At 35.0% G+C, this 27,597-nt stretch overlaps 1 protein-coding gene across 2 annotated transcripts in view; it reads left to right on the top strand.

Moving 5' to 3' along the window:
• The window catches only part of sugct (succinyl-CoA:glutarate-CoA transferase), a 120,838-nt gene that overhangs the window by 17,370 nt on the left and 75,871 nt on the right, over positions 1-27,597 (top strand). For both annotated transcript variants that reach the window (XM_016519402.1, XM_016519411.1), the window contains exons 9-12: positions 6,850-6,945; positions 25,184-25,255; positions 25,418-25,515; positions 27,196-27,298. In XM_016519402.1, coding sequence (XP_016374888.1) covers positions 6,850-6,945; positions 25,184-25,255; positions 25,418-25,515; positions 27,196-27,298 — 369 coding nt within the window. The remainder of the gene's footprint in view (positions 1-6,849; positions 6,946-25,183; positions 25,256-25,417; positions 25,516-27,195; positions 27,299-27,597) is intronic.

Here is a 27,597-nt window from a genome sequence, read left to right as displayed (position 1 = left end):
ATCTATACATATTGTTATTGCATCAGTTGTAATTGTGTTGTTTTTCACCAAGAATACTTGCAATGCAACGTTAGATTCTGACAGAAAGAAGGTATTTTAGAAGGCCTTGTAATCATGCTGCCTTAAAGTGCTGTCTACGTAGGCAGCTGTGTTTTGGAACAGAGCCTTGGACTCCGTGTAAACCTAGCAAATGAATAAAGGGGTTCAGAATCAGGCATCTGAGTTAAATCTGTTGTCCCGCACCGCCCTTGCGAAAAGCTGGATTTTAAGTCGGTCATCTTGTCCCTTAAGATTTCTGAAAAGATCATTCAAAAGATCCACAACACGTCCGACTCTCGTTTCTGACATGATACCGCAAAACCTTTGTGCAGAGCTAACGATTCAGAGCGCTCGTCCCCTGAATGATACCGCTTTGAAAGAAGGATGTGGTTTCCAGAAATGGTTCCAATAATGCCATTGTTTGTGATCGTCTGTTGTGGTTCGAGTGCATTCTTTCTTGGAACTTTTTTTTCTCGTACCCCTCATACATTTTTAATTGCTTCCCATTTCAGGAGAAGTCACCCAGGCTCTTCTCGATAACTGTGCTGGATTTTGTGCATGGATTTTTTTCGTGGCTGGTAGGAATTTATCGGATGCATGTCTTATCTGTGGGCTGAAGGGATGATGGGTCACGGTTTCTGCGGTAGACCCTAAGCTGGCAGAGATAAGTGAGTTCCGCCTCTTTCCGAACATTCCCCACCGATTATCCTGTGGTCGTAGTAACCTAACCCTTCAGCAAATTTATAGGTTCTCTGCAATAGCAAAAGCACCAAGGGCATTAGATAACCACACCGTACAGTTTCCCTTAATCCAGATGCAAACGTGTATTTATGGGCAGCATTTTGTGTCCTGGGAAAACCTTAGGTTGTTTGGAAATCATTATTCTTCAATTCAATTATATAGGCTAATGTCATTATGTCTGTGCTCGAATTCTTGTGTGCTTTTTGACTGTTGATATTCCTGGGCATACTAGAGTAGGGCTGTTTGAGTAATGATTGGTAATACTTTAGTTTAGGGACCAATTCTCACCATTAACTAGTTGCTTAACAATATACGTCGATATTTTTCAACTCATTCTGGCCTATAGCCGATTCCGAAAAGTTTCACACTGCTGACGTGATCTTCGCTAACACACCCTGAACAGATGTGAGGTATTCATCTTATCGGCAAGGCATATCGGTATAGTTTTTCATATCTGGCTAATGCTGATGTGTACATTTTAAGTCATAATCGGCAGATTCCGATATTGTTCTGATAATATCATGCATCCCTAGTAATAATATAGCATAATGAGAGATTTACAAGCCATTGTTTTTTGCAGGTTGGTCATTTTTGACCAGGAACACAAGTATGACCAGGTGGGGAAAAGTACAAAAACTATCCTTTAGATATGAAATAGTTTCAGCTTTCAAATTTGGTCAGTTTCATCCCAAAATACAGACAATAAATGTAATTTTGTCACTCTTTAATTTTTTAATGTGGCTTAAGTTCAAGCGGCATGTGAACTGATCATCTCTTTCTCTTTACTACTAGTTATAGCATGAAATAAACATGAATGAACATCACAAGGTCTTGAAAGAAACGGTACAACTTACTGAAATGAATAATTTCTCATGTAATCACTCAGTCAACTGTGGAAAGGAATCAATAAAACAGCTTGTGAAGCGAAATTGAATTGTGAATTGAACGTGTTAATACCCATCCCTATAAAACAGTATATCTGCCATGTAAACATTGACCTTTGACCTCATATGTTCTATAAATAACCAAAATGACACATTTTCTTGTAGCTCTTATACTTCGAATAAGCTGCCTGGTTCTTCGTCTGTTTTTTAGCTTTTTGAATCACTTTGCTCATCATCTGTGGTTTTAACCCTGTGCTGTTTGTAGAAAAATCTAATTGACAACATAGACATTTCCGAGAAACAGAAACTCATAACAATAGATTACATATGAAAAAAGTTTTTTTATGCTGTTCATGAAATACTAAACCATTTGTCATCTTATGAAGCAGTGCCTGGGTAGAGTAAGGCAGGGGTCTCCAACCTTTTTTACACCATGGACCGGTTACTGCCTCTGGCCTAATCACAGCCATGCTGATATAGAGCCGGTATCGCTCGAGTACGAGAGTGATATTGCTCATATATATTAGACTATTATATAGTAGCTATTATAATAGCATTATATAGTGATTCAACGCATTATATTGTGTTTTTGTTTTTTTGTATTTCCGCGCTGTCTGAAACATGTCTCTTGTGCGCATTTTGATTGTGTGCGAGAACAGCGCGTGAGTAACGAATTGAGCTCTCTTTCGTTTCTTCTTCTTGTGGTTTAAAATTGCTTGTACGTGTAAATTGGCAAATTAATCTGCGAATCACGTGCGTGCCGAACGGTAGGGTCTCATCCGTACGTATTACGGATCAACTGCGATCCGTTTACCTCCTAATATGTGACAGATCAGAGCAATCTTTCATTTACTTATTTAACATGACATTGTCAAATTGCTACTCCATATCAATCGTATACAAAGAAAATACAGAATAATTGGAACAATCATTAACATAAATAAATAACAGAGTGTCATATCTATAGGCCTATGCATTTTTTCCCAGAACGTTCTTGCGACCCGGTAGCAATTCTTCCACGGCCGGGTAGTGGGTCGCGACCCGGTGTTTGGGGACCTCTGGATTAAGGTAACAGAATTATGGACATTATGCAGGGTATGTCTATGTTTTTTGTTTTGAGTGAAACAGCTTGAAAAGTTTTTCTCAGATGTTGTGCCAAGAACAAGTTCCGAGCTCAGGAGAGAAGGCTGGGATGCGCTTTAGTTCATGCTATTGTTTTAATTGGAAAATATCTGGCTAGAGGAACATATGCGTAGCAGATTTGGAGAACGGTGAAATCCAGTGACCTCTTGCTACCCTGTAAACGTTTATCACATGTTAAATTAAAGATCTGTGGTGAGAACAACACATGAGGTGCTGTGAGTGTAACAAGATGCTACTTGGCTTTTCTGTCTTTGATATTATAGCAACTTCATTCATTTCTCTAGGTTTCTGTTGAATGGAAGTGATGGATGGAGTGTTGACTCCTCTTGAGTTTGTAGGGCAGCAGTGGGTCTGCTGGGAAATAACTTAAGTTCAGTTGCTGTAAGGCAAGTCAGTTCACTCAAAGGTCTTATTTCCAATGCCTCCAAGCAGCTCTTTTCAAGGCATACACGTTTAGCTCCCTTTTACTTTAAAGGGGTCCTATTATGCTCTTTTACAAAGTCTTGATTTTGTTTTGGGGGTGTACTAGAACATGCTCTCATGCTTGGTGGTTCGAAAAAACGCATTATTTTTCACATAATTTACATTATTACAATACCTTTCTCCCCAGCCTGGCACAAATGGCTTGATTAGTTCCTGGTTTGATAAAGGCCCGCCTTCTGAAAAACGAAATGTGTTGTGATTGGTTAGCTGTCCCAATGCGTTGTGATTGGCGAACAGCTTAGACAATGACATCCAAAATTTTCTGAAGACAGTCGGTTTCCTTCAGAAATGCAATGATATAAAAACACCCGCACCGGGTTTCGACAGTGCTCATGTTTAATCAACGAAGTCAAAGCCTTTTGGAAAATCTATTTGAGGCAGTCAGTTTTGATATTGTGGCGGGCGCCACAAACAAATCAATGTATGGGAAACATGTAGTCTAATAATTGAAGTGTCAATTTTGCAGATTACATCATTGTCCAGTATTGTACTGTCAACAATTTATAAAAACGTTTTCATAATTGTAACATACATATTTACATACATAATTATTCAGGTGCATGTGTAATAACTTGCAAAAACTTGACGCTACAGCAGCACTTCTTCATCGTCGTCGTCTTGTCTGATGCTCTCAACCAAGCGTTCTAACCATAGACATGTATAGATGCCACATTGGACCACTCCAGATACGTTGACGCATTCTATGTCATCACTCACAATAACAGTCAGTGAGTTTCAAAAATGCAACAACATTGTGCAGCATCTGGTTGTAAAACCGCCTAAATTTAAATTTCTGAAGAAACGGGATAACCTTTCATAGGTAAGAATGTGTTGGTTTTAATATGTATCAACTCAATATTACAGGTTTTTAAATTAAAGTACCTTTTAAATGCCTTGTTAGTTAACGGCTTCGTCTTGTATTGTTAGTTTAGCAAAAGTATCTTCTGAAGTCTACTGAAGATAGAAATATTCATACGTATAACTACAGTTGCAGTGCAGATGCAAAGGCAACTTGCTCTCGAGTGTTCACAGATATTCCAATATAGCGGACGGCTTACGTATAGTGGCCCATAGAAACAGCCGCTAATAGGGCATCTACTTATATCTATGGTTCTAACCACGACCTCGCCCCTCCCACCCCCCAACCATTCGAATTTCCGTAGGCGGGATTTATTTTAACGATATTCTAATGGGCCACTTTGTGACATCACAAAAACCCCGGAAAACAACGCTGTATTCCATACGAGCCGTTCGTTGAAAATAAAAATCCACATTCGAATGCAAAAACGTTGCATTCGAATTGTAGGTGTGTGTTAAGGAGGCAGCCTTATCAGTGACATATGAGATGCGATGGCTGTGTAAGTGTCGTTGCATTATAATGTTTTTGTTAGCCTATCTAGTTGAAGCCACTAGATGCGGCGCTGCTGCGTTGTTCATTTTTTTCCCCATCCCACTGTATCTCATGTTTTTAAATGAAAAATGTACTCTGTGTGATTGGCTTTCCGCCCTTTGTATTAAACTATGCATACAAACATGATGCTGTTTTGTTTATAGTTGTTTAAGCAACCTAATTAATTATAATTGGTTTATAAACATTACGCACTTTTTTTCACAGATTATCAGTCATGTTATCTTATGCTTTGAATAAAAGGCATTAGTAATATTTTGCTCGATGCGCCCTCTTGTGGCCTCAGAAGAGAAGCCAGAAGCTTTTCTTCACCATAACTGAAATTATGCATTTTAAATTTGAATATAATTTTAATTTTGATAATATTTAAGTACAAAATTCGAATTTAGTTTTTCAGCCATTTTGACAGCCCTACTACACACTGACTAAAATTCAAAAAGTGAAAAAGCATAATAGGACCCCTTTAATACAAAAAAATCTCCCCCCCACTAAAATGTCCAAATCATACTGGTTGAAAATATGTAAATAAACAAATAAATTAATAATAATAATAACATCAGTACATTTTGACAACAAATGGAATCATAAATTGTAGCTTCAACTCAAATTAGACTTAAAAAGCATTTCTGGTTTAAATGAAATATAATACATTTAAATTTAATTAAATAAACAATATTAAATAAACAAGAACTTAAAACTAAAATAAAAAAGGTAAATAGAAATAAAAAACACCTAATAAAAATGAGAAAAGCACATAACAAAATTACTCAAATGTAAACTTACGTTAAAATGAAAACTAAGCAAATTAATAAACGTAAATATTATTAAAATATTAATAAATGTGTAGCTGACGCTGATAGGTCAGTTATGGGTTATGTATGACGTATTTGTGATTTTCTGTGATTAATGTTTATATTGTTTGTATTTTCATGATTTCACAATTTAAATGTGTATTTCTGTATATAATTACTAAAAATTCATGTTATTTTAAAACAGACGTGTTTAAAAATGGTAAACAAATACTTGTAGCATTAATTTATCTAGTGGTTACTTGACATGTGTAAAGTAATACAATGTTTGGTTGCATACATTAAAAAAAAAAAAATCTCTATTTTTAAAATTTCTTTACAAAGCCAAAAACGTTAGATCATGCCGATATCCATATATCCAATATTGGATCTGGTTTCTTTACCAGATCCTGTCAGAAGACATCTGTTTTGTCTGATATCCCAAAACTGTCTACTGAGTTTTGTCTAATACACAGAACCAGTTAACAGTAAGTCCTGTCTGATGCCTGAAATCAGTTGAGTATATTTTGTCTGTAAGCAGGTTGTGAGGTGGCACGCTTCATCTTAGCATGACTAAGACAAGTATATTGAAGTGCACACTACAGTATATTGACATTTGACCCTGAGTTTGTATGATTATCTTATGAGGTGCACATGATCCGATCGGATTATAGCTTGCTCTTTTTCTGCTTTTACCGTCTCTGGTTCAGTTCTGGACCAGTTGCTAATCATTTAATGAGCTTACTGAAGAAGAAAGTTAAGAAACATCACCGATATGATTCAGTGCTGACCTAATAAATCATTTTTTGCTTGCATATGGACAAAAATGAGATTGTTTCCAGTCGTTTAAACACAGAAACCAAAGTTTCGGTAAACAAAAGCCTCAGCGTAAGACATCATGGAAATAAAGCAGCTGGGAAGTGAAGAATGGGTTCAGCTCAAGGTGTTGGGCAGACTGTTAAATCATCACCGACAAGCTTTGATCTGACAAAGTATTCCACCTCTGTCCTCTCAGTGCATGGTTGTACATCGCAAAATATTGTCTCAGCTGCATGGCTTCTGATCTGGTGTCACCTGGGCATCGTAAAAAAGCTGGGACCTAACCAACCAAGATGATTGTTACAGTAAAGCTGAAATGCTATATGCCTTTCTTAGGTGTTTGTTAAAAGTGTTGAAGTTTTTGTTGCTTCATTTTCCAGAATAACAAACGTTGGAGGAAGGTTTTACTGCACGGTCGCATGAACTGCTGTGTCAGCCGTGAAAAAGTTCGCTGAACTCACAAAACAGCAGGGTGTAATGAGCCTTCTGACAGTTCTTAAGACTTTAAAACTATTTTCTTTTTTCTTCTTTAATTTGTCTACAGGTTGCTTGTCTAACTCACATCGCTGCCAACTACCTCAACGCTGGTATCGAAGCCAGACGATGGGGAACTGCCCACGGGAGCATTGTCCCTTACCAGGTAACACCATTTCTAACACTGTGTAGAGCTCGTTATACTCGCTATATCATAAGCTTAAAGCTTCGTGTCCTCATTCTTTGCTGCCTATAATTTCTCAATGACAATAGGTTGAAGGATAAAAAATTCACAATTTAATTTCATAATTTACTTTTTTGTAATGTAATGAATTTTAACGCAGTTTTACTATCTATTTTATACCATTTAATTTAACACAATTTAATGCAATATGATTTAATTTGATGCAGTATAACACAGTAACATTTTTCAGTTAATACAATTAAGGTTAATTAAGTGTAATTTAATTTAATTAATTTATATTTTATTTTTAATTTAATTAGATTTTTAATTTAACTAATTTATTTCAATTTAATATAATTCAGTGCAGTTTAATGCTATTTATTTTTTATTTAATGCAGTTTTATATTAATTCAATTCAATTTAATGCAATGTTAATGTTATTTAATTGAATTTATTTCAATGTAATTTTGGATTTAATTTTATTTTTAATGCAGTTCAATACAATATAATTTAATGTCACTTTATTCAGTGTTATTTAATTTAATTTAATTTAATTTAATTTAATTTCTAAAAAAGACTAAGACTCTATTTATGATCGTATTCATTTGCTCTGATGGGTCAACACATGGTTTGTTATGCCTGTGTGGCTGTTGTAGTCTCGTCCAGTCATATCTGTTCCCACTCCTCTGCTGAGAGTAATGATGTTTGAGAAAGGACTGACCAGTGCATACAAACATTTGTTTGACCGGTACATACGTTTGACCAGTGCATACAAACATACAAACCTTTGTTTATTTTACACAATTATTCATGGAGAGGTTTTTTTTAAATTCTTTTTTAGATAATTTGATCAAATTTTTGTCGGATGACTGTATCTCTGGAATTGATTGTCGCCGTTGTGCCAGACGCCTCTTCATCCACTCTTAGAGGAAAACAGACTCTCACTTTGTTCATTTTACTGTTTGTTTACCCAAGTGCTTACGGTTTAATACTAATGAACTACATTTGCTTGTGTAAATATTTGATGGAGCTGCTTGTACTTGCATATGGTTATAGTTGGTTTATTATAAGGCTTGTTTGAGACGCCTCAGCTTTAATGTATTTGAGAGTAGGTGTTACAGTCAGGAAAGGAGTGAAAAAAGAGCTGACCGCTCCCACGTCTCATAGCAGGCCAGAGGAAAATATTATGTTCATGTTCTTTGTTGTCAGTGAAGTGGATTATTTTGAAATATTGCTGCTGGTACGTGAAGATGAACAAATAATCCAATTTTTGCTTTCTATTTTTAGTTTAATAAAAAACATGATTCAAAAATATGATTAAAATCATATATTCTGTATGAGATTATTCTGTCAGTGTGTTCACACATTAATCTCTCACATCTAAAAAATATAACTAACTTTTTAGACATGAGCTGAGATGTTGCAACTGTGACTCTGTAAACTGCAGCCTCGCTGTCATGAGAGCATTTTGGCACACGTCAGATGCCTCGATCATGAGTTATTCATGATTTGGTGAAATGGTTGATCTTACAGTCTCATTTCTATGTTTTTGTACGATGTTTTTGCGCCGCTCTGAGGGTTAAGTTTAGGATAAACCTTCACGATGACGTTTTACCTACAAATCGTACACTTTTATAAGAGTCGGATTGCACTAATTAGTGGTCGACCAAGGCCGATATATCGGCCGATATTTGGCATTTTTCAAATATCGGCATCGGCCGATAAGTTTTTCTGTTTGGCCGATGCGTTCGAGGTGGGACTTTTATTTTGACGTCGCGCCAGAGTTTTATTTTGACGGCGCTGAGAACGGCAGCATCTGAGCACACAGTGCTCACATTCTCCCTCTTGTTCGCCGTCGTCGTTAACAGTTCTGTCTAATACGGATAGAAGTCTGTCTAATAATCCGATAGAGCTGTTAAACAAAAGAATTAAAATGTATACAAAAAGTATTATAACAATTGTTTTTATATTATGAGTAATAGAAAGGCAAACATTATAATACTTTCTCGTTTGCCGTCAGCATTCAGCAAATACGCATTTACATAATTTAAACAAATCTTTGAATGGCTAATGAAATTTTAATTTCACAAACCTTTGCAAACTTAGTTGAATCCAGTTGTGAGTTCTTGTGAAGTGTGCATGTGACCTGCATGATCGTGTGTTCTCTGCGTGACTTTCGGTCCGTGCAAATTGAATGCTTTAAACATTAAATTTGTGATTTCAAATTATGCTGCGCTTTATGCATTTGCCCACTGTCATATTCATGTCATTTTCACTGTGCTGTATGTAAAATGAGTGTTACCTTGGCTTTATTTGAAAAAATACGATTCCCAGTGCACACAAACTTCCCAGAATATTGAGTGCTCTGTTGGTTACGGTTTACTTCCTTTTTAATTATATTTTCTTAAATATTTATTTATTTGTGAAAAATACTTTGTCATCTAAAGTATTATAAAATAAAGAATTTTACTATAAAGAAGAATAAAGTAAAGAATTTCTTAAATATTAATTAAAATAAATACAGTTATATCGGCTTTATATCGGCCATCGGCCACCCTGCTTTCCAAGATATCGGCAGTCAAAAAACCAGTATCGGTCGACCACTAGTACTAATTTATATGAAGTTTCTCATACAATACTTATGATTTCTCATCAGATCAGGTTGATTGGCATTTTAACTGGCATTTACCTGTTGGGGATTAGTTTGTCAGTTCTGCTTATCTTAAGCTATTACTGTTGCAATGTATTATAGTAACAACAAAAAAGTGTTTTTTCAATAATGCCCAGTTTTTCAGAACTTTTTCTTTTTTTTTTCTATTCCTTTTTTCCAGAGGGATTTCTATACAAATGTGAATTGTAAAAAATAACGATGCAGTACAATCAACTTAGCTGTTTAAGTCATTTCAACTTAAATTGCATTAAACTGGATTAAACAATCAGTTGAAAAATTATTTAAATTAAAGTTGAAAATTGTTATTTGATGAGAATGAAAATTATTTTGATGAAGTTAAAGTAATGTAAAAACACGTCATGACTTATTGGTCATGTTTTTTTTCAGTGTGTCTTGAAGCTATTTGAAATATTGGGTAAAACAGAAAGTATATAAACAAAACAGAGACAGTGATACTAGACTTATATTCTATTATGAGGGCATCCCATCCCATGAAGCATTGCAAATTATGTCAATGAAACTACAATGACTGTACAAGTTAAAGTTTATACACTGCTGTTCAAAATTTTGAGGTTAGTTATTATTATTATTTTCATTTTTTTATTTTTAAATTAATCCTTGTATTTACCAAGGATGAAATAAATTGATCAAAAGTGACAGTAAGGACATTCATAATGTTCCAAAATATTTTCTATTTCAAATAAAAGCTACTGTTTTGAACTTTGTATTCTTTAAAGTATTCTAAATATATATATATGACGCAGTGCATCTGTTTTCAACAATGATATTGCAAATCAGCATATTAGAATGATTTCTGGAGGATCATGTGACACTGAAAACTTTTTAACAGTAGTGCCATGTAGCAGAGTGACTCGCATCATTTACAGTTCATTTGTTTGTTTGTTGGCATGATGTTCATTTCCATTCCAGTGACTCTGATTGGTGGATCCTCTCGTCAAGATTATGGGTAGTGTAGTTCTTCAAAGTGAGTTTGGTTATTTTATTTATTTATTTTAATCAGACTGACATGTGGCATCTATAGAGCACAGTCACGGCAAAAAACCTACCACAACGTTAACCAATCAAATGCGACCATACAGGAATAAACTGAACATCTCCAGTCTTGTGGTCATGATATTAAAGAACAAAAATCAGTTGGTCACAACAGTTTACTTGTTGGTTAAGACCAAAGACGGTCCATAAATGCCTCTTCTGTTGTCACTCACAACATTTCATTTATTTTCACTTAAGTTTAATGAGCTACGGCCTTTCATGTTCCGACAGCTCTTTCGGGATAAACATCGGACCCCGTTTTCCCAGCAAACGTTCATATCGCTTCGTATAGCACGTACGAAACAGGAGGACCGAAGACAGCTTCTGCGTTCGTTGGTGGCTCTGGTCGGCAGATGTTCACAGTGTGACGCACGATGTCCTCCGTTTCATTTTTCTCACTTTTATTGACGAGGGGCGACCAGTGGAACGTCCTGAATGGCTAGGGTGTAGTTTCGCCCGCAGCAGGACACTAAGAACAGAAGTCTTTTCTCAGAAAGTCCTTAAGGCACCATTGGCCCGCCACATGGACCAACACTCAGTAAAGAAACACTTGTCCTCCAGCTATCGTTTTCGAACAATCTTTAGCTTCTGCACGGACTCAAAGTTGAAAGGTTGGTTACACTTCAGCGCTCTCATCTCTATCCTGAGCGCTCATCGTAGAAGAGCACTAAAATGAAGCAAGGGGAGTTTGTGAAGGTGTGTGGTGAAAGGCAAGATTTACGATGAACCAGGGTCTATCTTGTTTTAATTACCTTGTCGGTTTCAAAGAACTCCTAATCGCTCCCATATTTGCGTTGAGGTGCTGAGTGTTTGGCCTGTTGGCAGCTCGCAGTACCATAAAGTTGTAGCGTTCTGTAACAAGGCATCAGCTCCATTTCAAGTGCAGATAGATTTATTATAGATGGTGAATGTCAATGAACACAGTTCTGAATGTAATAAGGACACTGTAAAGAAATGCATTTTGGGTAATTTTATTAATTAATTTTATTATTATTTTTTAGTCAATTGAGTCTAGTTTTTTTTATTTATTCACAATATAAAAAAAACTTGTTAATGCCTATGTGTAAATTCTTCTCTGAATTTTTTTTAAATTTTTGGGGATTTTTTTGGATTGACACAAACCAGAAGATAAGATTATTTGACACAAACACATAAGGCTGGCATAATTGGAGCTTCACAAAACAAACAAACAAAAACAAAACAAACAAACAAAAAAAAGCTAACATATTAAACAACAGCTAGTATAAACTATAAGATTTTAGCATTATTGTATGTTTCTGCATTGCTCTCACATGTATATGAAGTAAAGCCACTAATAGCTGTGCAAATGGGTCATTATCAAAATATAGTGACAATCATGTATTTTTATTTCAGTCAACAGAAACACCATATAAAGACATTATTCTATAACACTAATAGTTTAATAACAGTAATGGTATAGATGTTGTTTTTGTTTCGCTTTTTGTTTTCTTTTGCTGCTTTGTGTTTTGTTGTACTTTGCTTTGTTTTGTGTTTTGTTGTACTTTGCTTTGTTTTTTGTTGTTGTTTTTGTTTTGCCTTGCTTTGCTTTTTGTTTCACTTTTGCTTTTTGTTTTGTTTGCCGTTGTTTGCATTTTGTTTTGATTTGCATTATTTTTTTTTTTAGTTAGTTATTTTTTGTTTTGAAAAATGTCCTTTATCTCTTACATCACAGATGACTTTTCTAACATATTGTGTTTATTTATTTTTTTATTTATTTTTTTACAGAACAACCATTTCTCAGTGCACATTCTTATAAGCAAGCAAAATATGCAATTAATACAAATACAAACAAATAAAATAAAAAAATGTTTTTCTACCCTTTCTTCATCAGGGAAAAAAATCTAATGTTTTTATGATAAGTTATAACGTAGATGTTATAATAATTAATTGATGATGATGATAAAGATGTGAAATACTTTGCTAGCTTTTATGCATTCTCAGAATAAAGGTTGTCATTGGGGCGACACCCTAATGTGCAAAAGCTAAAAGGTACATGTTTGTACCTTATTTACCCCTATATTACTACTTTAAAAGTATACAGTATATTAGTGCCTAAAGTGTTCATATTAGTACCTTTTGAAAGGGTATCGCCCCAGTTTTTTTAAACATATCTCCATATTAGCCGATCATTCAGCTGATTGTCACAATTATACCACCATGATACGTCACACCACCCACATCTAGGTTCTAGGGTGTTGGGGTTGCTAAAGCATTGCTAAGTGTTTGCTTACTAGCTCATGTCAAAGTTTGCCTATATTAAAATAGTAGGTCTAATCACTTTAGAAAAGTAATAGCACACCTCTCCTCAAGCCTCTCAGTTTGAGTTGTCATTCATGTCTTTAGAACAAATGTTGCGGTTTAGTGCGTTCATTTCAAATCCCTCACCGTACATGTCACACTAGAAACACTGAGGCTTGTCTCAGTTACCGTTCCCCCAATAGATCCGACGTCCCACCGCTGCCTTTCTGTGGCATGTGTTTCATTCAGGAAACAGTTTCACCCCAGCAAACGTGGTACCTCAGTGTCTAGGCTATATGCCAAATCTCATTAGTACCTCACAAGCAGTAAGTACCTATCAGGCAGAAATGCTTATTAAGTGCAGATTTATTTCTGTGCTGGCTCATCTGGTGACACAGGTCCTCATTGACCTGTGTGTGCTGGACTCTTTACCTGACGTGACTTATCAACTCACTCTAAGGGTAAATGAAAGTATTAAGTGAGTCCCATCTGAAGATACAGCGAGGTTAATGCACACCGATGGAATAAAATCAATGCATTTAAATCTGCTTATTAATGTGCATGCTTCGTTTATATATACGGCAATTCAGCATCACTGGATTAAGCCTTGGTATCATTCTGACATATTAAAGTGACAGTTCACCCAAAAATAACCATTCTGAAATCATTCATTCATTCTTAAGTTGTTCCAAACCTGTATGAGTTTCTTTCATATGTTGAACACAAAATAAGATATTTTAGCTGCTGGTACCCACTGACTTCAATAATAGGAGAAAAAATACAATGGAAGTCAATGGGTGCCGTCAACTGTTTGGTTACCAACATTCTTCAAAAATACCTTCTTTTATGTTCTGTGGAAGAAAGGAACTCATACAGGCTTGGAACAACTTGAGGATGAGTAAACGACATAATTGGCATTTTTGGGTGAACTATCCCTTTAATAAACATTTTATGGTTTTACTTTATTTAGAGAGGTGACCTTTCGCACTATTGAACTTTTGATCTTTCACACTATTTCTGAGGTGAACAAATCATTTTATAGCCATAAGTACAAGAAAATGGTCCTGTTTAAGGAGTAGTAAAGGATCATTTAAGTGTGTCTCTACTACAAAAAACTAAATACAATGCTATAATCATCTGGTCCCATCATTTCCAGTGGTTTCTTTAATATGGATGTGTGTCTTTGTTGGTTTCTTCAACTGTTCTTTGTTACATGGACCTTGTTATTTCCAAGAGGGAAAAAAAAACCTTAAGCTGAAAGGGTTTGACACAGTTACAGCAGAGACTCGTGTAATTCCCTCGGTCTGTTCAGCGCTGGGCTGGAGCGAGACGTCTCAAGTCTCTGTTTAGCTCCTCTGAAGATGATCTGTTTTGCCATTAAACAAGTCCTTGGAAAAACAGAGCAATTTCAGCATTTGTTCTGATCATTTTAGATTCTTATTGAAATGGATCAGTCTGTTTATTTGGGTCAGTAAACTCAAGGAACTCATTATAATATTTGTTTGTTCATGGAAAATTGAAACCACAATATTGTACAATTCAGTAATACAATACAAAATCGGAAAAAAATAAAAATTTTATTTTCTTTTTAAGGGCTGTTCAAGTTAACATTTGTGTAGCAATTTTTAACACATTTACTGAATTCAATATGATTTATTTTTCATTTTAAAGGGTTATATAGCTTTGTGTAGAAAAAAACAAAGTACACAATAAACTACATTGCAAATAAAAAAAAATAAATGCATTTCAATGTTTCCCAGATAATATTTTAATTAAAAATAAATTTTTGTATTTGAATATAGTACATAGAATTGTAAACATCAGTGTCAGTTTATTAAATTAACCAAAAATAAAAAAATGGCTCTTTGGTCAAAAAAGGTTCCCGACCCCTGGTTTAGTGTATCAAGTTAAACTAAAAGTTACCCCAAACACATTACCTTTCTTTTCTATTGGGGAAAAAATAAATAAATATATATATATGTATACACACACATAGAATTTCTTCTCCTGTATTTGGGGTAATCACTCATGTAAGCTGACAGCACTTGTGCTCCATTTCCCCACACCGTTTCCTCCCTGTTCTCCTGTCTGGGCTAAAGAGCGAGCAGTGGTTTGGGGTTTGGTTTCAGTGTGAAAGCGTTGTGTTCTGAAGCTGCTGGTTCACCGGGGCTCGGTACTCTTGTTCTGTTGACTGTGGGAGCAGAGGAGTCAGGCTTGCGGGGATGTCTGACTGAGATGTGTAACTGAGGTGTCACGGTGGGCTCAGAGAGAGTTCAGGAAGTCCAAGAACTTTCAGTGACTCTCACCAAGGATTATTGGAACACTAACATGAGACAAAGCTTTGTGTGCAACTGCCCAGAACACGCTGGCAACCCCAGAGCAATGCACTCCAAACCAGGGGCTTTCCAGGGAGCTTGAGAGTCTATGGGAAAGTTTAGCAAATAATAAATAAATTAATTAAATTAAATTAAACAAAAATATATATATATAATGCAAAAGTAATAAATAGTACAAAAATGTGAGAATTAGTAGTTTATTTTATGAATATTTAATCTTATGATTTCTGATTACTCTTGAAACCATGATAATGTTGATTTTGCACATTTTAAATGCTTTATATTATTTGATTATAAAATTAAAATTTTACTCCATTCATTCTCCAAACCACTTATCCTCAGTAGGGTTACCGGAGGGCTGGAGCCGAAAATATGATATTTTTCTATGTATATTATTATAAAATACATACTATTCTATTCTATTCTATTCGTATAATTAATAATAGTATAATAATAATAATGCACAAGACATTTGTTGTACCCAGGAGTAAAACCAAACGTCATGAACTCTCCTTTATTCCCCGTGCTCTAAATTTGTTGTATGGATAACTTACAGGTCCTTGATTAGGATGCCTTTTCTGTGAATCTGTGTTATTCATATATATATATGTATATATGTATGTATGTGTGTGTATGTATTTGACTCTATAAGGGCTCCCACAAAAAGGAGATCATAATATATGGGGGTCTGTAGCATCAGAAAATTGTATTTATTTATTTACTTATTTTAGTTATTATTATTTTTAGAATTAGTATTATTATTAGAATTAGTATTATTTAATTCTTTATTTTAAATATGCTGCTCTTCAGGTTTCTGCATCTCAAACTTGTCTAATGGTGAGCAAAACATGGTGTCAGTTTAACATTTTTTCAGGTAATATTTTGCAAACATATATGTGGGGATCATAATATTTTGATATTTGGGGGTCCGTAGCATCAAAAAGTTTGAAAACCTCTGCTCTAAACCACTCATAACACCTTACCAACCACATAGCATAACCTGGCAACCACCCATTGGGGTGGGACAATTTGCACACATAAACATCACTCATTTAATTCACAAAAAAAATATGAAAAATAGTTGTGCTTTAGTAGTCAGCTAAGCAAATGGATTCGAACATCAGGCAATGGCTTTCTCTTCAAATCAAAGCCGAATGAAAGGTTAAACAGCTGAGTGTTTTGACTTAGTGTTGTCCTCAAGTGTTTGCTGGAAATCATCAGTGAATTGTGTGGCATTTCCTTACTCATCGACTGCAGATCAGATATTGATTCAAAGCTCGCTGTATCTCAGCCACAGTGGGGCTGTGTTGCATTAGTCTAGCCGAGGGACTCTCTCTGGACAGACGCTTGCCAAAAAACTCGCACTAGCGGTTTGCTTTCAGACTTCCCTGAACTGTTAAAGAAAGCCGCCCAGACCAAACAAGAGTCTCTAAGCTGAAACTTACACCACTAAACCTCCAGATATCATTAGCCCAACCACTAATCCAACGCCGAGGCCTTCCCACACTTGTGGAAATGTCTGATAGCAAGAAGTAATGAACTATTAGATTCTTTAAATATGTGAGGCCTTATGTTGCAGTTCCTGCTGAAAATGCCGGCTTAGACTCGGGTTAAATACCAGTTTACCACCTAGAAATTCTTTCTGGTTAATTCTATAAAGCCTGACATATGAAATAATAGCCAGAAAAAATTTAATTCAATTAAATTAAATTTTAACAGTTTGTTGAAGCTTTAGACAAAATACAAAAAAAAAATGCATATGTGCTTTTTGTTTAGCAACATATTTAATACATCAGACTTTTATGACTTATATAGTATGCTATAGGGAGGAAAACACAAAACAAATAAACAAAACACCCTTGTTTTATTCAGAGGCTCAAACTGGGCAAAAAATATGCAATTCGGTGCAATTTCTGATATTTATATGGACAAAAAGTGAGTATAATTCTGATTATATTGTGAATTGATAAGATCTTTATGGCAGTAGAAAATGAATAATTATCAGTCATCCTTCTGTATCTTCCAGTAATATATAAGATGATATTTGAATGCTTAGTTTCAAACTCTGGAAAAAATTTTATGTTTGACAAAATATGTAATGCATTGCAATACGTGATAATTTCTAAATAAATATTTATGTACTATTTTATTTTATTTTATTTTATTTTATTTTATTTTGTTTTGTTTTGTTTTGTTTTGTTTTGTTTTGTTTTGTTTTGTTTTGTTTTGTTTTGTTTTGTTTTGTTTTGTCCTTGGTAGGTTTAAATAAGCATCTCATCATCAACCTTTTTTTGGCTGTTTACGCTACTTGAGTTGCTCTTTGCACCTTAAAGTTCTTCATGAGTTTTGAGGTTTTTAAAACAACAGTACACAGATGGTTTTCTGAAGAACTAGAATAAAAAGGATTCTGTGGCAATGATTATTGAGAGATGAACAAATAAACATCCTCAAAAGCCTGTTGACTCAAATTTGACACTGATTTTTCAAAAAAAAAAAAAAAAAAAGAAAGATGTCTGGATAATAATCCTAAATTGCTCGAGTCCACTAAGTTTTCATCTTGAACTATTACTAACAATAAAAAGGTTATTATTAGTTACTTTATAAAAATCACAAATTTTACAGCAAAAATGTAATGAGAACCACAACCTAAAAGTGAATGCTTAAACCATTATACTAAAAGGTCTTTTATAAACTATAATCAGTATAAACTTATCAATCAGACGACTGAGGGGATGTAGTTAATTTTTTTAGTTTTTCAGTTTTGACCATGTTGATCATTTAAAGGCCTTATAAATTTCTGTATCAAATATGATACAGTAGGCTTCACAGGGTTAACGCAGTTAAGAAATCTGGTAAGGCAAACCAGCATCCAAAATGTGAAACACACACTGTTTGCACAGCAGTAACTTGAAATCCAGGAGTGAAGTGTAAACATCTTATCAATGTAATAGGTGTTACGCACTACAATTATGCTTGTGTTAACATTTTATTTGCTTAATAGATATTTGTGAGCCGCAAGATAAGCTTAAGCCACATATAATAGTTGGATAGGCTGGCTAATGTAAATTGAGAATGTTCTTGAGGGAAAACCACATGGACGTGGGGTGCAGCCAAAGCCTAAAACAATTACTGTGTTCAAGCACGGCTCTAATAAAAGACACCCTTTCCTTTTCTCCCAGTGATAAAAAAAAAATGCGTCTGTGTTTCATTGAAATTCTGAAAATGGTTTATGCCTTTTTAAATCACTTATTGTTTGCTGTGTTTATTCACTCAGAGGAACTTGGCCTCCTCAAAGCGAACCTCTCTTTTGATATTGCTAGGTGACTAATTCATATCAGAGGTCTTATCGTTCTGGACACTGATTTAGGATGTCGTGCCCCATCCCATAGGCCATTTATATAATATGATATGTAATGAATATAGCATAGACCGTTTACGGCTTTGTCGTCCGTGAGAACTTTCTTCATGTCTCCATTTCCCCAGGGTCACACGAAGGCTGCAGGTCTCTGACAGCACTTAATCAAAACTGAAAATAAATGTTGACTGATTAGGTTACTTTCAGATTGGGCCTCAATTAGGGTGTGCTAATTGTCCCTTCTTATGTGAGAATCCTGTTGGGAAAGCAAGGGAGGGGTTGGACTAAAATTATCCTCTCTATTCTGGAACAGGGGTTGTCTTTTTGATGACAGGGACTCCCAAAATACGATGATCCTCTTGCTAGGGACCCCATTCCTAAAATATTATATTTATACTGTGAAACTTAAAAAGATTATAAACACATGAAATATAATCAAAAATATTAAATATTTAGTAAGACACTGTATTTTTGACCCATTATAAGAGGGTCTATTGTTAGATGTAGAAACAACAATAAAAACACAATAGAAACAAAAAAAAAAAGAGGAAGAGGGGAAAAAAAAAAACTAAAATACACAATAAAATACAATTTAATCTAATGCTTTCAGACCATCTTTTTTTTGTGCAAATTTGTGCTTTTTTAGTGGTTTTGTTTCAGAAATGTTTTTTTTGTTTGTTTTTGTTTTTGTGTGTTGTTTACTTTCATGAACATTTTTATTTTGTGTTTCTGTTTCATAAACATTTGTTTTGTTTTGCGTTTTTGTTTGTTTCATATTTTTGTTTTTGTTTTTTAATCTTGTTTTTTAGTTTTGTTCTATAAACATTTTTGTTTTGTGTTTTTGTTTGTTACTTAAATGTTTTGTTTTTGTGTTCTGTGTGTTTTGTTTTTGTTTCATATAAGTTTTTGTTTTGTTTCATAAACATTTAGTTTTTTTGTTTTTGTGTTTGTTTTTGTGTGTTGTGTGTATATTTGTTTGTTAAACATGTTTTGTTTTGAATCTGTTAGTTTTGTGTTTGTTTCAAATGTTTTTTTTGTTCTGTTTTGTGTGTTTTGTTTCATAAATGTTTGTTTTGTGTTTTTGTTTTGTTTCATAAACATTTGTTTCATAAATGTTTGTTTTTGTTTTGTCTCATAAACTTGTGTTTTGTGTGTTTTTGTTTTGTTTGTTTCATAAATGTTTGTGCTGTTTTGTTTTGTTTCATAAAGGCAAATTCACACCGCACAGACAAACGCCAACAAACAAGTTGGCTCAAATTGGCTGTTGGATTTAGAATTTTATGAAAAATAGCTGTCATGTTCACACTGCACTGCCCCAACAAACACCAGCAAACGTCGAGTCACAGAGAGTCAAGTAAACACCGTGTCTACACCGGACGCAACAGTTGTCGCATCGCGCCGCATCCAGTGTTGGTGTAGACAGCGTCACTGATTATAATCAATAGAACCTCTATTGTATTTTGTCGCGTCGCGCCGTGCCGCTCGCGTCTGGTGTAGATGGTGTAAGTCTGACTGGGGAAGAAACATGATCCTATAAACACAATCAAAATGTTACTGTTATTAATGTCTTTGCGTGTCATTCTTCGCCTGAAAAAACGGCGAATAAAACGAAAGAGCATGTTCAGTCGGGTGAAAACAAACGCCAACAGGGGTAACACACTGATTCAACAAACTCCAACAGACTAGTTTGTTGGCGTTTGTCTGTGCAGTGTGAATTGGCCTTAAACGTTTTGTTTTGTGTTTTTGTTTCATAAATGTTTGTGCTGTTTTGTTTTGTTTCATAAACAATTTTGTTTTACATTTTTGTTTTTGTTTCATACATGTTTTTTTGTTTTTTGTTTGTTTGGATCAAACACTGCTAAATATTGTGTTAGTTTAGCCATTTTAACAAGCAAAATTTGTGCCAGAATACTGCAGATTTTGATTGTACACAGTCTATATATAATATAAAAAAAGTATATTGGAAGCTTTTCTTTTCCTTTTTAAAAGTTTATAAGTCTATTTATTTTGCCATTCCAGCTATACATGAGTAAAATCAGTTTAGATTATTTTAGAATATCTGTCTCCTGCTCTGGGTCTGAAATTGCTGGTTTTGTATGAATGCTTGCAGTATAATATCAGACCATTGCAGTCAGTAGCAGGTGTTTCAGTTGTTCATAATGAAGTTTGGTAAATGCAACTTCAGTGGAAAATCTAATCAAACCCTCTTAGTTTGTAAGCAGGACACAGCTTGAAAACATGATATATTACAATTTAAGTCTCCTTACTGGAACCACTGTCTCACGGCAGATATCTTAAGCCTTTTTATCAAATGTTACACATCCCCCCTACCTCAAACTCATTATAATAACAGCCCAAAGGCAGCAGCCAGTGTCAGCTGTTTAGAATACCAATTTCATTGTGCAATATTCATGCATGTACACGCAATACAGACATAATAATTGTTAAAACAGATTTTGATTTAACCATTCACTTTTTGCTTTTTCTCATAAAAAGCATAACTGTAGTGTCAATAATTTGCAAAAGGAATGTAGAGACTTGAATTTGACAATTTTTAAAATGGTTTAATCTGTATCAGTTAATATTGGATATTTCATTTTGCATGCTCTTTTCCCATATTTTTGCATTTAGATTGCCATTGTCATCATCTAACACACTAACATCATCTAACACACTAAACACATTAAGTTATAAACATTTAGTAATAAACATCTCAAAATAAATATAAATTTTTCATACTCTATAGTGTTGTGATGCCTACATTAATTTGTAGCATTCAAAATTTAGTTTTTGAGGGTCTATTTTTAATTTATTTAGACAAATAATGCATTATTTGCCATTATTTATCAGTCATAATATGAAATTAATCAGAGAGTCAATTTCAGCCAGAATGTTAATATTAGGGGGTGTTTACACAATACCATTTTCAACTAAAAATATAAAAAAATTATGTGTTTTGGACATTCATTTACAAGACAACGGCGTTTTGGGGCCCTGAAAACTTTTGAAAATGGGTTTTAAAGGACAAGTTTTTGAAAATCCTACCATTATTATATCGGTTTAAACTACTAAAACACATTTTTTTTTAAACGATGACGTCATATACATGCCTGTTATGGGTTCAGTGTATAGTCTGGTTCTCATGAGAGCACCTAGAGATTTAGTTTGGTGCTCACACTGCACATAGTGCGACCCATTAAATATATCTATTTAAAATAAAATAATAAACAATAGTAATAATAGTGCTCATAAAATGATAGTTGGCGGGTTGCCAGCAGGTAAATATATGCACTGTGGTTTTAGTGCTGCGGAGTGAAGCGCATCAGTGAATGTCACATTTTTGCGTTTTGCTTTAAAACCGGCAGCACGTAGCCTAAATGTATGCATTCATTTCGAATGGGAATCTTATGCAGGATTACAGTTAGTTGATCTAAAATGGCGATTGTGCATTAGCTGCTGTCAAACATGTCGGTACTCAAATGAACGGTCTGAAATTATTTACATGGCGCATTTCTATTTTGATTGCGTATGCGCACCTGCATAGCCCTGTGCATAGACGTTGAACATTGTCTGTTCATAAAACGTTTCAAAAACGCGAAGGAAAAACTTTTCCATTTTTAGTACATTATTGTCATGTAAGCAAACTTGGAAAAAATTGGCTAGTATAATTTTTAATGGTATATTTCACAATTACAAAGAAACAACAAGAAACACAATTGAATTAAACATGAAATTTTGAAGGAGAAAAACTGAAATAGTATTTTTTTTGAAAATACACTTATTTTAGAACTTCAAAAATATATCTATTTTCAATTAGACTTTTCAACGTGTCGCCACATCGAATCCTGGAGAAAAACAAAATTTAGTCATCCTAGTTAAACCAAAAGTCGTCTAAAGACACGTGAGTCTACATGTTTTGTAGTTACCGCCCAGCTGGCGTGCATTTTATTCACTCGCCAAAGCTGAATTTTACCCGCAATTAGAGCTTGGCGAGTGTTAATTTTGGCTCCAGGAAAAGATGTCAGGTTGAACGTCATCAAGCTCATTGCACACACGCAAGTGGCATCCAGCGAGCCCCAGGGTGCTTCTCACGAGTTTGGAAACATCCTGGTAGCAGGACAATTTAGGCTTGATCTCTTTCACTGAACGAGTCAGAACGGACCCACACTAAGATGAAGCTGGAGTGCCTTTGTGTGCAGATGCGTTTGCTGTGTGTGTATTCGCCTTCCTGCTGTTTCCTGGAATCCCCAGGCATATGAGCTCTTGGCCCATGCTTGATTTATTCATTTGAAATCATTTAATCTGATGGGCTACATTTTGTCAAAACACTGTCTCATTAACTGTGGTCCGTGCTTTTTGTTTCTGGTTCGAACTATTGTACTGCCAGGGGGCACTAGAATAAACACACATAGAGCGAAGCGCTTTTGCTAAGAGAGACTGCGGCGATGAATACACGCTTTGTTCTAAGGTGTGCTGCTGTGGCCAAAAGACGATTAGCGATGTCTTGATTTACTCATGCACACAGTCTGGTCCAGTGGAAGCTGATGGATTGCATTTGAGAACGTCACATTAGTTGAACTTTGGGCCCATCTGCTCTTCACAAGATGCTGTCGATACAAAAATGGGAATGATCTGTGAAGGGAATCATTGTGTTTGACATGTCGAACGTAAGCTGGTTGATTCCCGTTCATTGTGGCTTCAATGGCATCGGAAGATCGTCCCAGAGGTGCCGCTTGGGTTTTGGATCTTTGACCTTTTCTGTTTCTAGCCAGTTTTGTTAGTGCCATTTTCTTGCGGATTATAGTTTATCCTACCTCTGCGAAAAGCTTTCTCTCGGTTTGGCTGCTTTCAAGTGAATCTGTGCTTTTTATCAGCGGGCATTGAGCCTGAAGTAGGGTTCGATGGAATGGATGGATCGGCGTCTCTGCTGGGAGCATGGACCCGCAAAGTTCAACCTGAAGAATTTGTGGACCTGATCTTTCGTTGAAAGACTTTCCCTCAAACCGCTAATGTGCATATTGAAAATTCTGGTTCACCCTGAGGATTCGACACAACTTGAGTTGTACAGGTCATTGAGAAGCACAAAACATCTCTAATATTTCCCTCAAGGCAAAACATTGCAGGCAAATTCATGCAATTTATGAGTTTTTGGGCTATTTTGCTTCCATAACTTCTTCCTGACCAGTGGAAAGAAAACATCCAAAATACACATTTATGCATTTATTTTATTGCACTTTATCTATCATCTTTACATTCCAGTTACATATCTTTAAAAGCCATTATCTCAAAATGAAAATTTGTCCTGATGAATCAGAAATCTCTACTTCAGCAGCACTTACACACTCCCAAGTTTTCCATTTTATTCTTATCATTATTCTGAAGGTTTTTACAGAGTGCTTGTACTCTTATTAATCAACTGAAGAAGTATTAGGGGATATAAGTGTTAAGGGGATACGTTCAACTGTAAATTAATATTGTGCCATCATCATTTTCCTCTTGTGTTGTTAAAAATCTGTATGATAAAACTATTTTGTAAAAACTACTTTACTAATTTAAATTTACCACAATAAACTCCTGTCATAGTTGCCGGGTTAATGTTAATTAAATTTGTATACCACTGGTCAAAGATTATTTTCATATTTGGTTTGTTTCTTCATCAGATTTGGAGTAATTAAGCATTTCATCTCTTGCTCACCATTGGATCCTCTGCAGTGAATGGGTGCCGTCAGAATGTGAGTCCAAACAGCTGATGAAGACATCACAATAATCCACACCGCTCCAGAAGTAGAAAGTAAAGCTGCATGTTTATAAGAAACAAATCAAGACATTTTAACTTAAAACTGACTAAAATACGAGTCCTCTATCTGTAATATTCCTTTCTCCAATGAAAAAGTCATCTGGTCTGAATCAGGAGAGAAATATTATGCACAGATCAAGTGAAAACAGTCCAAAATGTGGGTGTTTTTTTATGTGAGAGACAACAGGAGATGGATTTTTTCACTGGAGGACGCGTTATTATGGATTATGAACTCATATTTTAGCTGGAAGCAATGGTTTAAAGTTAAAATGCCCTAATGATGGATTTGTGTCTTACAAGGATGGAGTTTTTCGCTTCACAAGACATTAACTGATGGACTGGAGTGGTGTGGATTACTGTGGTGTTTTTTATCAGCTGTTTGGACTCTCAATCTGACGGCACCCATTCACTGCAGAAGATCCATTGGTGAGCAAGTGACATGATCAATTTCTCCAAATCTTTCAAATGAAGAAACAAACTCATCTACATCTCAGATGTAAATGTTCACATTTTCATTTTTAGGTGAACTATCCCTTTAAGTGGAGAACCCTAGAGAAAATAAACATTAGATGCAGATTTGCATGAAATACTGCATGGTTGCGTTAGTCATAAATTTAATTATATCAAAGTTTCCAATGTTGTCATTCTGTTTCTGTTTATGGCAGTTGGTTTGTGAGGTTTTTCTTTATTACTTACACAGTTTAGCTGGCAGTCTGCTCTGTATACTTATTAAATCTCTATGTTTGCAGGGTTTCAAGACCAAAGATGGATATTTGGTTGTGGCAGCGGGAAACGATCAGCAATTTATGAAAGTGTGCAAAGTAAGCAGGACTCCAAATACGCATATTAATAAATCTAACTAAGCTTTATTTGTACATTTCAGTCACAGTCATATTTTATAGCTATGTGCATTTGTTTTGACTGATGGGAAAAGGCTTCACATTTCCTAACAGTTCTGTGATCGAACGTGTCTGTTTGCCAAGGTTCTAAACATGAATGACCTGGCAGAAAGCCCGAAGTACAAAAGCAACAAGTTAAGAGTTCAGCACCGCAAAGAGCTGCTGCAGATTCTGTCTGAGAGGTAAGCGCCCGTTTCGTGACATCTAAACCAAACCTGTGAGCGTCGTGCACTATTCATCTGTCCACATTATTTTAGACGGTAAGTGTTTGAGGAAATAATATCTTTTTCATCATTCATCAAAATGTAATAACTTGCTCCACCTTTGAAATTACCTTCTTTTTTGTTTTTTTCACTGGTTAAAGGGTCAATGACAAATGAGTGTTCAATATAAATAAAAGGAAAAATCTATTAAAAATATAGTTTAAAATGTGTGAACTCTCTGTATTCATGTTGGTTTAATTTTTTATTTTTTATTAAAAGTTAAAATTTAATAATTTTAAGGACTAAAAATATTGTGATGTAAAGTTAAAAACACTTTTCACATCTTGAATGTGTATTTATTCGTAATTATCAGTATATTTGTTTCTGATATTTTAAGACATATTGACCTTCACACACAGTCTTGAGGGTCTCCAGCTCTATATTATTTCTTTTTCTTTTCTTTTCTTTTCTTTTCTTTTCTTCTGTTTTGACTTTTTTAGTTTTTAGTTTTGTTTTATGTGTTGTATTTGGTTTGATTTCCTTTTATTTATTTATTGTTTTTTATTTTATTAATTTTTTTGTTATTTTAATTTGTGTTTTGTTGTGTTTTGTTTTTGGTTTGGTTTGACTTTTAATCTTGTTTTTTTGTTTGTTGTTGTTTGTTTTGTTTTTGTTGTTGTTACTGTTGGTTTACTGTTTATTTTTTTGTTTGGTTTTATGTTTTTGTTTGTGTTTTGTTGTTTTGGTTTTGTCATCATTTACTCACCTTCCTGTGTTTCCAAACTCATATGATGTACTTTCACCTGCATAACTCAAAAGGAGATGCTTTGAAGAATGTTCATGCTGCTCTTTTCCATACAATGATTGTAAATGGGAACTGGGGCTGTTGAGGATGCAAAAGCACCATAAAAGCTCATGTGCTATATTTACAGTCTTGAAAAACCATAGGAATGTTTCAAGTGAGACTAAAATTTAAGTCCTTATATACTGAAAATCTTCTGCAGCTTTACCATCTTAATCAAAAGTAAAATGAGTAAGATGCACCATTTCCATTTAATGCTGACTGCATTTTTTGATATATGCTGGAGAAATAGCAAACACAATAGCAAACCAAAGATGTTCCTTGTCTCTGCTTCTTTCCTTGTCACATCCTAATTTTCAGTTTCTGATGCATTTTGTGGTCAGTGTCTGAGAATTGTGAAACCATTCTATTAAGAAACCAAATTAATGGTTGTTGGCATTGAAACATTTTGTTCACATACCATGCTCTTGGCAACAATGGGACTGTTTTGTGCAAAAAATCTGTACCAAAGCCTGTACAAAATTCAAACGGCACATTCTGTCTGGGTGAATCAGCATCAGTCACCAAAGGCCAAGACGTGGTGTGTGAGAGCATGTTTACAATATGAGAAACCTTATATGTTTACAGTGTTGCTCGAAAGAGAAGCCCGGATTACCTTTAATTATAGTGGGCATATTAAGTGAAATCTTTCAAAGTGTGTTGGTGGTTTTACACAGTGCTGTTGTCCTGAAGGGACAGGGAGAGGAAGTGGCCACATATGACTTGCATTTCAGCTCATGTTATCGTGTCCGTGCCCCGTTTTCCAGCACCCTCCCTTCTGTCCCTTCTCAGACCTTCATTCAGGCTTCTGTTCTCAGGTTCATGCAGGAGACGACTGGAGAGTGGTTGAGACGCTTCGAAGGCACCGGTGTCCCCTGTGGCCCTATCAACAACATTCAGCAGGTGTTCGCCAACCCTCAGGTTAGTTTGAGGTCACACCAGTGGTTTAAAACAGTGCAAACAGTTGTATTTGTACAAAAAGAAACAAAATGTCTTGTTCAAACATGAATTCAGTTCTTCAGTTCAGAATTCATGAAATTACAGTTCTTAAGGCTAAACATTTCCCATACCAAAAGAAGTGTGTGTATATACAGTATATATATATATATATATATATATATTGTGTGCGTGTATATATGTGACCCTGGAGCACAAAAGCAGTTTTAAGTCGCTGGGGTATGTTTGTAGCAATAGCCAAAAATACATTGTATGGGTCAAAA

The sequence above is a fragment of the Sinocyclocheilus rhinocerous genome, unplaced genomic scaffold (genome assembly GCF_001515625.1).
Source record: "Sinocyclocheilus rhinocerous isolate Xijiao unplaced genomic scaffold, SAMN03320098_v1.1 scaffold642, whole genome shotgun sequence".
Classification (NCBI taxonomy): domain Eukaryota; kingdom Metazoa; phylum Chordata; class Actinopteri; order Cypriniformes; family Cyprinidae; genus Sinocyclocheilus; species Sinocyclocheilus rhinocerous.
Note: the sequence above shows the minus strand (reverse complement) of the source record. Positions and strands in the feature narration are given on the sequence as shown.